Source organism: Eleutherodactylus coqui, chromosome 1 (genome assembly GCF_035609145.1).
Source record: "Eleutherodactylus coqui strain aEleCoq1 chromosome 1, aEleCoq1.hap1, whole genome shotgun sequence".
Lineage (NCBI taxonomy): Eukaryota > Metazoa > Chordata > Amphibia > Anura > Eleutherodactylidae > Eleutherodactylus > Eleutherodactylus coqui.
In genome coordinates this window covers 431,678,196-431,690,946 of record NC_089837.1, presented here as the reverse complement: position 1 = coordinate 431,690,946, position 12,751 = coordinate 431,678,196, and the positions used below count along the sequence as shown (strand labels likewise).

General features: G+C 46.8%; 1 protein-coding gene across 3 annotated transcripts in view; it reads right to left on the bottom strand.

Moving 5' to 3' along the window:
- The window catches only part of COG3 (component of oligomeric golgi complex 3), a 70,908-nt gene extending 66,545 nt beyond the window's left edge, over positions 1 to 4,363 (bottom strand). For all 3 annotated transcript variants that reach the window (XM_066581973.1, XM_066581982.1, XM_066581990.1), the window contains exons 1-4: positions 4,160 to 4,363; positions 1,690 to 1,836; positions 781 to 842; positions 90 to 255 (exon numbers count right to left, since the gene is read on the bottom strand). In XM_066581973.1, the coding sequence (XP_066438070.1) occupies positions 90 to 255; positions 781 to 842; positions 1,690 to 1,836; positions 4,160 to 4,324 (540 nt within the window). In that variant the 5' untranslated portion in view covers positions 4,325 to 4,363. The remainder of the gene's footprint in view (positions 1 to 89; positions 256 to 780; positions 843 to 1,689; positions 1,837 to 4,159) is intronic.
- Positions 4,364 to 12,751: the final 8,388 nt, after the last annotated feature.

The following is a 12,751-nucleotide window of genomic DNA, read 5'->3' as shown; positions in this document are numbered from 1 at the left end:
ATTCTCCTTTCCCGCTCCGGAGGGCAGAATCCCCAGCGCTAATTTGAAAGCACCCTTACTGACATGAAGGCGTGATAACTGAAATATACCTGCTCCTTCAGAAGCTGTTCGCAGGCTTCATGCAACGTTCCTGTTTTTGTGGATACAAATAAGTATTGTTTCTGTAGAGACTCCAAATGCTGGAGAGCAACATTCACATCATTCAGTATGGCATCACACTGATCCTGGAAGCCAGACAAGTATTCCCTCATCTCCCTGCAGAAACAAAAAGTTATACAATCAACCAAAGCAAAGCAACACTTTCAGCAGCACCAACTACTAGAGATGAGCGAGTATACTCGCTAAGGCTCATTACTCGAGCGAGTAGTGCCTTAGCAGAGTATCTCCCCGCTCGTCTCTAAAGATTCTGGATTCGGGGGCCGGCGGCGGGCGGGGAGATCTCTCTCTCCCTCTCTGCCCCCCTGCTCCCCGCCGCAACTCACCTGTCACCCCGACGGCCCCCGAATCTTTAGAGACGAGCGGGGAGATACTCGGCTAAAGCACTACTCGCTCGAGTAATCTGCCTTAGCGAGTATACTCGCTCATCTCTACCAACTACACATCCCAGGTTCACATCGTAGTCATCCACCAAGTCACAATTGTTCTAAAAGTTTTTATAAGGTTTTACTCTAAATTTGCACTATTTAAAATGTAATCGTAAACTGTATTTCATATGGTTTTGCATTCGTCTAGCAGCCAGCACCAACATTACATGAACTGGCTAAAAACATTATAACATACCTGTACTTTGCTCCTTCGTCTTGATCCATGTGTGTCTGTAACTGCGCAAACCACGAGAAGAACTGAAGGGGAAAAAAAAAAAAGTTTGTGAAAATCAGAAAAGCTGCTTGTCTAGACATACTGCAAGACCAGATGAGAAGGAGGGTTTATAGATGGCGGCCCTTTGACTGACGCACTTACATTTATATATTTCTTTACACAAATCTTGGACATCTACATTTCTACAAGGCAATGAAGCAGCTGCGCAGTGATCCATTCTGCCGGGTTAGAAGAGGCAAGGAGGCCCTGCTGTGACTACTGGGAGGATAGCAGGCTGGGCGATGTCCCATGGGGTTTAGTATGGCTACACCGATTACTAGAGGAAGGAGGTGTTCGTTAGGCTGGGTTCCCACGGGGCGGAATTTCTGCACGGAAAAGGAGCTAGCAATTTTTATACTGGGATAAATCAGCAAAGTGGACGAGATTTGCAAAAATCTCCTCCACGCTGCGGAGAAGCCGTTGGGGCTAAGCCGCGGTGAAACTGACATGCCGTGCAGTATTTAAAGCCGCGGCATGTCAATTTTTTTGCCGTCTCCGCTGCGGCCATCTCTTCTCTCTATGGGGAGAGACGCCGCAGCAGAATGCAGGTGGCGAAGCCGCTTCAAAACCCGTGCCAAACGGCGAAAGTTTTGAAGCTGCATTTCTGCCTCAGAAATCTCACAGTATTTCAGTGTGGTTATTCCACGAGATTTCTGCCCCGTGTGACCGCAACCTAAGGTCTACTGAGGGAGTGCAGGTCCAAGGCCAGTTGTGAGAGGCCTGCTGTAGGTACTGGGGAAACCAGGTCCTGTTGGACATCTGGAGTGACTACTGGCAGAGAGTAAAGAGCAGACTGCTGAGTATTCCAAGTCTGCTAATGAGTAGACATACTTGCTGTGCGGTCTCAATTCGATCATCCTCCAGTCCAAGTGCGGAGAATCCTTGCTGCAAGATCCCTTCCGTAGACTCCGGAACCGCTCCTGATAGACTTATAGTCAGTGAGGTGGAGGTCAAACTGCATAGATCTTCAATGGGGAGCTGAAGTAAAGCACATCATAAAAAGTTACAGATTTTAGGTGCAGGTTCAGCTTATACAACAGCCAAGAAGCGTGAGCATAACCTAACACTAATTACTGGAACCCATCAGCATGGAATACATCCCAGGTTACAGCCGGCATTATAGTCCAGAGCTGCATTCACAATTCTGCAGGCTGCGTCTCCCAAGGTCTCCTTGTTCTGTGTAGCCGTTGCACCAGGCGCTGTTAGAGGTTGGCTAACGGCCCGCTCACACAGGACGACCGTCAGGTCAACGACTGCACGAGCGCTGCAATCACCGCTAAGGTCGTTGGCATTCGAGCAGAGCGTTTACACTGACAGACAGACTTCACCGCTGGATTGTGGGCTCCTCGCTCAGTGCTTCTCCTACGTGAAGCGCTGAGCGTTTACACGCAGCGACAAGCCCGCGATCCAGCTATGGCTTTTATGCCGACTCAAAGTGAACAAACATTGAACGACTTTTTTGCCTTTACACGGACCATTATCACAGAATTTCTTCCGTTTGAACGAATTTTGAGCGATGATCGTCTCATGTAAATGGCCCATGAGCTGTTAGGGGGCGCTATACCCTTCTACACACTTGACAAATGATAGATCATATCTGCAATGGTTTCTGTCCTGGTGAAAAAGTGCTAAGTATTTCTGCTGCCACATACCTGACTGGCGAGTGCCGGCGATGGGACGAGCTCCAGCAGAGGACTCCATAACATGCAACGCCCCGTTTATCACTGAAGCTTCCCTATATAAGGGGACGCCTGCTACTCTGAAGGGAACTAGAGACAGCCAAACTGCTGAGCGCTGGGGACCCTCCCACCCTTCCCATGACTTGGCCATGTGCTCTCCCTCCTTCCAGGGGTGGTAAGCCAACCATTACCCCGCTCGGTCATCAGAGCCCGAAGTGTAAAAGGCAAAACCAATAGCAGTGAAGCCTGCTGGTCCTGAACACTGACAGCCGGCTGGAGGGTCAGCTAATTGCTGGGCATCCCAAGCAGCGGACCCCCACCAATGACCGATCCCGATCAGTACCAAGTGCCTGAAATACCCTTTAAATGTTGCCCCCGTTAGGGAAGGTTTTTGCAAGTTTTCATCCATCCACTGAATAGGTGAAAACTATCGGTGAGTCGGGGGTCCAACCGCTGGGGCAACGACCAATCACCAGACAGAATGGGGGTCCTAAAGCCAAGCACGTGCACTGCTGCTCCATTTATTTGAGGGTTCAGGACCCCCTACCTTAGTGATCCGTCGGTGCCCCAGCAGTCAGACCCCCACCGATCTACATATCCAGTCAGATGGGTGGAAACTTGAATAAAACCCCCCTAACCGGAGTCGCCCTTTATGAAGTGACACTTTGGAGTCGTCTGGCAGCTGCGCCCTCATCCTGACGGACGCTGTGGGGACTCCGTGCTTCTTGCAGGGTCTGTATTATTAAAGGGGTTGTCTGATATTACGGCACGTTCACACGAAGGAATCCATGCGATCAAGCGGCAAATCCGCCCCCGATTATATGATCGAGGCGGCATCACACGGCGGGAATTGTTTCAGCAAGTAGATTTTGGGGGAAAAGAGAAGCGATGCGACATTCTAGACACGGACTCTGTGCTGTAGCGGGGATTCCGCACGCGGATCTGCGGCCGTACATCTTTCCGGCAGTTAAGGGGAAGGCCTCACACGAAAGGATTTTTAATTGCGGAATCCGCAAACGCCATCTGCGAGGAAGAGCCATGGAAAAAACGCGGGAATTGAAAGGCATGTATTTTCGTTCAGACTCGCGGGTATAAATTGCGCATACGCATTTTAGCGCTGATTCCGCACGGACGGCCTCATTGAGGTCAGTGTATGCGAATATTTCATCACCCATACACAACTAACATTGCACATGAGCGGCGGCGGAGCTCGCAACTTCAGAGGAAGATGGACAGGAGAGCTTGCGGACAATACGCTGCGCATACCGCACACCCGCAATCATTCGCAATTACGTGCCACAAATGATCGCAGGTCTTCCGCTGCGGAAATCCATCCCGTTGCTGTGAGACGGCCTTAGTAGGTAATCTCAGGTGTTTGACCCCGCCGCTCCAGGTTTTGGGGGGGGCGCAGCACTGACCGTCAGTACGGACATGTGATCGCGGCAGCCAATCGCTGGCCTCAGAGCTGTACAGCACAAGGCATGTAAACACGGACAGCGCGGCGGCGAACAACATTGCTCTACCTCCACGCTACTTAAACGTCCAGCGAGGGGGACAGTCAGGTCATCCGTGTAGAGGGGCTATGGGGGGCAGCACCTACTAATCCTCTGCCTGTCACTCACCTCTGCGGGGATCGGGATCTCCTCGGCGGCTACCTTCAGCTCTAACACCGAGTCCGTCTGTCTGTCCGTCAGCGGAGCCAGTGGCTCCGATCTCCGGTCCCACAACGACAGCCTCTCCCGGGCCTCTAGCTCCTCTGCCCCGGCAGCAGCCATCTTCAAGACCATGTAGAGCAGCGGCCACAGCAGCAGATCCTGTCAGATCCGCTTCCGGGATCCAGCTGCCTGGCAACACGGCCGAGGGGAGGGGTCACGTGACCCGGAAAGGTTACGGACGGAAGGCCACGCCCGCTTCATGGCCACGAGGGAACGGCAAGAGCCAATAGCAGCGCGCCCCTCCTACTTGCTGCTGACGTCACGACTTCCACGCTGTCAGTTGTAGAGGCGTAGCATGCGCATGCGCTCTTGGGGAAGGGAGTTCTGCTAGCGGAGACTGGACGGGAGGCATAGGAGAGTAGTCAGTTATCAGCACTGCTGACGGGTGAGAAGACAGTAGGAGTCGTGTGATGTCCCTCCTACTATGGAAGCACCGCTGTAAGTGCTGCCCATATTTGTTGCTGACTGAATATGGCCCGGTGAATTAAATTGGCGCCTTCGGATGTGCGCGGACTAGTGTTGCACATAATAAAATATGCGCTATATTGTTCCGTATTCAGAGGTTGCTGATTAAAGGCTGTGCAGAAAAGACGCAGGGAATCAGCGCTGGCCTCTGCATTGTGTTTGTGGGGGTCATGACATAACTGCCATCGCGGGGGTCTTCTGGTGGGGTTTTGTGCCCTCATGTAACATGCAGTGAACACGGATGGACCGCGCATGAGCACCAGCACATACATACATACACGTATTATAAAATGGGGCCTTCTTCACGGACCATCTGTGTGAACGCCTGAAGGCCGGCTGTCGGGGAAGTAGCTTTCAGCCCCGGCGGAGGATCATGGAGTGTTTCCCATTTCAATGGGTAAACGTCGCACTCTCGTGATGCTACGCCGGCTCCATTGAAAACAATTGGCAATGCGTTCCAAGGGAACGCCCAAAGTAAGGACCGGCCGCAATTTATCCCTGCACCGTGCATGACCCATTCAAAAGAATGAGGTGCGTAGCTGTGTGAGATTTGTGCATCTCGCACCGCGCAAATCTTGTACGATTTTCTTGGCTGTGTGAAGCCGCCATGAGGTCAGTAAATGCCCCCCAAAAAGGTGGCAGGTGTGCAGCAAGCAATGGAGGAGGAGGGATCCCCGGAGTTATCACCCCATGTGTCCATCCCAACCAGCCTCCGCCATTACACACAGGTTTACATTATTCATTTTATCTAAAATTTAGGGAATGCCAAAAAGGCGGGGTGGGGGTGGGAATATTTTTAGGGAGTCGATTTATTTTTTTTCTGCACAAGTGAGCGATGGGGCCTGCAATTTATTCAGTTGTGTTCTGAAAGTCAAAGGGTGTTCCCTCTGTTATAGGCCGAGCCATGTGTCCACCAAGAACACAGCAGGACCAGTGCAATAAAATTTGGGGTGTATCTCCCAGTTTCCTTGCTTTATATTATAAAAAAAAGTCTTAAAATTTACATATTTGTATAAAAAATAAAAGAAATTACTATTTTTTTTTACCTGTTTTACATTAATTCTTGCAAAAAACTGTGGGGTCAAAATGCTCAGTTCACCCCCAGATGAATTCGTTAAGGGTTCTAGTTTTTCAGATAGAAACCCCCAGAAATTTCCCTATCATTTTGGCAGCTCGAAAAATGTACAATTGGGCCAAAACACTTACAAGCAAAAGTTCTGTTCTGAATGCCACTGGGTGCCCCCTTTTTCTTTTGGGCCCGGTATATGTCCAGTAAGCAGATTGGGGCTACAATAGGTATGTCTCTGAACACGGGACAAACAGGGGGATCCATTTTTGGGTGAAAATCTTCATTCAGATGTGTGTGCTGTACAGAAAAAACTTTTTAACCCCTTAATGACACGGCCTATTTTGGCGTTGAGGACCAAGCAATTTTTTGGTATTTTTCCATCTCCATTTTTCAAAAGCCATAACTTTTTTATTTTTCCGTGGACGCGGCCGTGTAAGGGCTTGTTTTTTGCGTGGCGATCTGTAGTTTTTATCGGTGCCACTTTTGGGTATATAGACAATATCGTAAATTTTTTTTTTTTTTTTTTTAATGATAACAGGGAGAGAAAACGCATCAATTCTGCCATAGATTTTTTTTTTTTTTTTACAGCGTTAATCATGCAGCATAAATGACACACTAAAATTTTTCTGCGGGTCGGTACGGTAACAACGATACCAAAATTGTTATATTTTTTTTAGGTTTTTACACTTTTTTGCAATAAAACCCCCTTTTTTTGGAAATCTTTTTTTTTTCTCTATAGCTGCATTCAAAGTCCTGTAACTTTTTTATTTTTCTATGTACGGAGCTCTTTAAGGGCTTATTTTTTGCGAGACGAGCTGTAGTTTTTATTGGTACCATTTTGGGAAATGTACGGCTTTTTTGATCACTTTTATTGCATTTTTTGTGAGGCAAAATGCTAAAAATTAGCATTTTGCCTCTGTTTTTTAGCGTTTTTTTTTACGCTTTTTGTCGTACAAAATAAAAAGCGTGTTCAACTTTTTGTACACGTCGTTACGGACGCGTCAATACCCAATATGTGGGGTTTTAGTTTTTTTTCCCTTTTTTTATGCTAATATTAGAAAAAGCATAAAAAAGGGGTTTTTTACATTTTTTTTTTTTTACATTTTTCTTTTTTTTACACTTTTCTTTTCTTTTTTTTTATACTATTTGAGTCCCTCTGAGGGACTTACATCACTGTGCCTATGATCGCTGTCATAAGGCATGGCAGAGCTACTGCTCTGCCATGCCTTATCGCTTGTACAGCGATTATAGGCACAGGCAATACAGGACGCCAGTGTCTGGCGTCCTGTTGCCATGGTGACAGGCCGGGCTCTCGCGATAACATCGCGAGTTCCGGCCGGAGACACACAGGGATCGCGATCCCTCTGTGAACTCTTTCCCTGCCGCGATCTACTTAGATCGCGGCAGGGAAGGGGTTAACAGCGGCAGGCGCATCTCCGATGTCCCCCCGCTGTTGGAGCGGGACGCCGGCTGTGACTGACAGCCGGCTCCCGCTGCGGGATAGCGCGGGATCACATGTGATCCCGTGCTATCTCCAGGACGTACCAGGTACGTCATGTTGCGGGAAGTACCAGGCTGCCATGACGTACCAGGTACGTCCAGGAGCGGGAAGGAGTTAAAATTACACATTGCCCAAAAAAAATTTAAATCGTAATTTTTCCTTCTGCGTTGCAGAGATTCATTTAAAAACTGTGTGGTCAAAATACCCAGTACACCCCTAGATGAATGCGTTAATGGGTCTAGTTTTAAGAATGGGGTTATTTGTGGGGGTTTTCCATAGTTTTGGCCGCTCACGGGCTCTACAAGTGGGCAACGGGGCCTAAAACACCTTCAAGCAAAATGTTCTGAAAACCACCGGGTATGTTTCTGAACACAAGGAAAACAGGGGTATCCATTTTAGGGTGCAAATCCTCATTTTCATGTGAACTTTGAGTGCTGTCTCTGATTGGCTGAGGAAGCGCTCATAAATTAATCAGAGCTGGCGCACGATGAACCAATCGGAGCACTTGCTTGCTGGAGGCAAGGTATTCAAGGCCCATTACCAGCAAGAGATGCTCCTCCAGCGTTCAGGACTACATTGAAATGTCTGCCGGAGACCAGCGCAAGGGACCCGGACACCGCCTGCTAGGTGTGAATAAGAAACCCCCTGTAAATAAGACCCTGTGCCTCTTTTGGGGAAAAAAATATAAGACATAGTCTTATTTTCTGGGGGAACACGTTAGCAGCACACAGAATGCGCTTCTATTAAGAACCAATAGGTTCCTATATAAGTGTCACATTAGAGAATGTTAGGCATGCGAAACAGCGTACACCTAATGAAGATAGGACATGCAAGTGCAGGTTGCATGTAGCTCCGTGGTGCGCACAAATTATAGGACCTGTCCTATCTTTGCTGCGTGCTGCACAGGAATATCCATTGACTCCTATTGGGAGCTGGATAGTGCGCACCTGCGATCGTGTGAGGGGCTACTTCAAGTAGCTGGAAGTAGCCTGTTCACGTGATCTTTACAGCACTGTTAGCAGCGGTCTTTTTGCATGAAAATTACGTTTGTCTGAATGAGCCCTTACACTGATAAATGTAGGGTTATGCACATGGGTAGAGGACATACATGTCACCATTACACACTAAATGGGGGAACACTGACATGGAGAAGGACTTGGGGATTTTAGTTAACTGGAGCAACTAGTGTCAGGCAGCTGCTCCCAAAGCAAATAGAATCATGGGGTGCATCAAAAGAGGTCTAGGGGCACATGATGAGAACATTGTTCTTCCTCTTTACAAATCACTGGTCAGACCACACATGGAATATTATGTACAGTTTTGGGCACCGGTACTCAAGAAGGACATATCAGAGCTTGAGCGGGTACAATGGTGGGCAACTAAAGTAATAAATGGAATGGGCGGACCACAATACCCAGAGAGGTTATCAAAATTGGGGTTATTTAGTTTGGGAAAAAAAGATGTCTGAGGGGCGACCTAATAACTGTATAAATATATCAGGGGACGATACAAGGATCTCTCCCATCATTTATTTACACCCGGGAATGTAACAAGGGGGCGCCCTCTACGTCTAAGGGTGAATTCACACGAACGTATATCGGCTCGGTTTTCACGCCAAGCCGATATACGTTGTCCTCATGTGCAGGGGGGGGGGGGAGGATGGAAGAGCCTCAGAGCAGGAACTGAGCTCCAGCCCCCTCTCTGCCTCCTCTCCGCCCCTCTGCACTATTTGCAATGGGGAAAGGCGGGGCGGGGCTAATTCGCACCACTTAGCCCCGCCCCCACCCCGCATCTCCCCATTGCGAATAAGTGCAGAGGGGCGGAGAGGAGGCAGAGATGGGGCGGGAGCTCAGTTCCTGCTCCTGGCTCTTCCATCATCCCCCCCCCCCCCTGCACACGAGGACAACGTATATCGGCTCGGCGTGAAAACCGGGCTGATATACGTTCGTGTGAATGCACCCTAAAGGAAAGAAGGTTTTTACACTGACATACTAGGGGGGGGGGGGGGTCTTTACGATAAGAGCAATGAGACTATAGGGCTCTCTGCCTGAGGATGTGGTGATGGCAAATTCAATAACAGTTCAATAGGGACCTGGACGCCTTCATTAAGCAATACAATATTACATGGTATAGTCACTAATTACTTCAGAAGGGTTGTGATCCAGGGATTATTCCAATTTATTTTCCCTTATGGGGAAAATTGGCTTTTACCCCATTGGGGTTTTTGTTTTTTTGCCTTCCTCTGGATCAACATTGGGAGGTCATAGCCTGAACTGGATGAGAATATGTCTTTTCTCGGCCACACATACAATACTATGTTACTAATTACTTGGATATGCAAAACCTTTACAGAGTGATTCTATGTTAAAGTGACACATGTCAGATTTCCAAAATTTAGCCTGGTCATTATGGCACAAACAAGCTTCGTCACTAAGGGATTACGTAATCTTTCCAGCATTTGGGAAAGTGTGTATTTGTGAGCCACTAACCTGTGATAATCACCTGCAGGGTCATGTGAAAGCAGTTTCACAACAATTGCATCTAGTTCAAACTGAAAATTCCTTTTACAGGTCAGAAATCTGTTTAACCCTTTTCGATAAAACACAGGTTATTGTTATTATGGATCGCTCAGATTTTTAATAGGAATATTATTAATAGGAAGTAAATCATAATAAAACCTTTATGAATTTGGTCTTGTCATAATTGTAACAACCCATCAAATAAAGGCAACAATCTTTATACCACACTGTGAATGCCATAAGAATAAATTGCAAAAAATTTGCTTTTTTTTTTTTCCCATCGCCCCCAGCAAATTCAAAAGCAACAGCAGCAGTTCCAGGTAAGGCCAGTAACGGGGACAATAGATAATAAAGTGCTGGATGAATTGTATGAGGACATTCATTGGCTCATTTTAGTTATAGGTTATAGGTTAGGGATTAGAGATGAGCGAGCATATTCGGTAAGGCGATATACTCGAGAGAGCATCGCCTTTTTCGAGTACCTGCTGGCTCGTCCCTGAAGATTCAGGGGGCCCGCTGGGGTCGGGGGAGGTGCGGGGCAGCGAGGAGGAGAGTGAGAGAGATCCCCGATCCCCTCTGCACCCCCCCCCCCCCCGCAGCCCAAATCACAGTGGTATAGAGATCTATGTAAATTTAACTGAAACCCTTCACAGATATAGATTAAAATATAATGACATTTATTGAAAATTTCTAAAATTGTGGGCTCACATATAACACTTATAGACAATACATAAAAAGGACAGGTAACATATAAGCAAAGAATAGGCCCTTATGGATATATGTAAGACAACGTATCTCTCGGATAGATTTTTAGAGATAGCTGCCGCTCATACAAATGAGAGAGGATAGAACTCCAGAAGGTGAAAGCGTGATATCCACGTCTAAGGATAATTTGTACTTAGATGTTGATATGGTACAGGAATTAGTACCTGTACTAGGGCACAGTATTCTTATGTGTACTCTTGTTGCTAGAACACTTTTTTAATGACTTCCCATTGGTAGCACAGTTATTGTGCATACAGGTGCTAAACACATGGGCTCATTGTGTGTCAGTGATGCTGACCAGAACGTTTCGGAAAGCTCGCTCGACGCGTTTCCCTACCCATGTAGGGGGCAGTTCCTCAGGAGCGCGGGTAATTATTGCCCGAAAAGTACGTAGCCTCCCTGAATCTTTAGGGACGAGCCTGCAGGTACTCGAAAAAGGTGATGCTCTCTCGAGTATATCGCCTTACAGAGTATGCTCGCTCATCTCTATTAGGGATACCTCCATACATACTTGTGTGCTTCCGGCAGAGTTCCTATTCTTAAGGAAGGATTTGTACAAAAACATTAAATGTTATTCAATACATTATATGTACCCAAAATTGATTCCTATAAAAACTAGAACTCAACCTGTAAAATACAATGTGTCAAACTGCTAAATTGACAAAAAAATAAAGTTATGACTACTGGAACACAAAAGGGGATAGATATGATTTACTGGTCGATAAGGCTAAAAATGACTGTGTCACTAAAGGAGTTTATAAAGCATTCAAGGCAACTGAGTTCTGAGCCAAATCTAGTTACAGAAAGCATAAATTAAAAATGTACAATAAAAAAGTAAAATTTTTGGAAGGGCTTTTCCAATTTTAATGTAACTATTGGGGGTTCAAGAGGATATCATAAGATTTAAAGTAATCCTACTATTCAAGGGGGTTGTGGGCAGGAGGAGTGTCCAATTAGACTTCTTCTTGGCGCCTAGTAGAGCAAACCATCGGCCTACTTCTGCTACATTGATGACATCATAATCATCTGGCCCAACACCAAACAAGAACTAATAACATTCCATGAGAGATTCAATGCATTTCACCCACCATAAACCTGACATTAAGCTACTCGTATACCAAAACAGTATAGGCAGATGCAGCAGCCTCCGTCCAGCAGGAGGCAACGGCAGCACATGATGACATCATCACTCACTGCCAGCCCGTGTCGCTGCCTCCCTCCTCCTCCCTCCTGCTCTGCTTCCTCTCAGGCTGGCCGCACTGCCTGCCCTGTAATCAGTGTGGTGCTGCAGGTAGTGCGGCCAGCCGGTAATGCACGAATGTGAATGGCAGAGGGTGGCCTCGGGACCCCCCGACCCCTGATAGTACACCTATGTTCCTGGACCCTCCTCTTCTGTGTTACAGGCAACCTCCAAATTTGAGGAACATTATAATCAGGAGTGCATTGCCCTCCGACACACAAAAAGGAACTTATCCCTGTAATGTAAGCAGCTGCAAGACCTGCTCACATGTACTGACCAAGGACAGGATACAAATCCCCAACAACAGGACTATAAGATCCCAGGGACATTCACATGTTCCACGTCCAATGTTGTGTACCTGATCCGATGCAGTAAATATCCTGTTCGGGGGCCTTTATGTTGGGAAAACAGTACAAAAATTTAGAGTGAGGTCTCATCGCCACACAGTTAAAGAGAGAAGAACAGAATTACCTGTGGCGGAACATTTTTCTGGATACAGACACAACATAGAACATATGAAAGTTATTATATTAAAAGGCAATTTTAAATCCCAACGTCACAAAAGAATTTGGGAGTACACATTTATAACAACCTTTGACACTGTCAAGTCTAGAATGAACCCCGGACTAATTCACTCCTCTGCTCATCCTGTTCTGGTATTGTTTTAAGTGCAAATTAATCACACCATGTCTGTGCCTTGTCGTGTGTGTGTGTGTGTGTGTGTGTGTGTGTGTGTGTGTAATTTATATATATTACACACACACCTCTTCTGATCTATTCCATTTAAGTCTGAGAAAGAACCCTGCTGAAGTTGGAAAGTTCGCTATAACATCATGTATTTTTGTTAGTCTTTAAAAGGTATCATATCTACAGATTATTTGGTTTCTCTTACTGACAACAATCACACTCTGCTCTACTGGCTAACACGATACTAAACTTT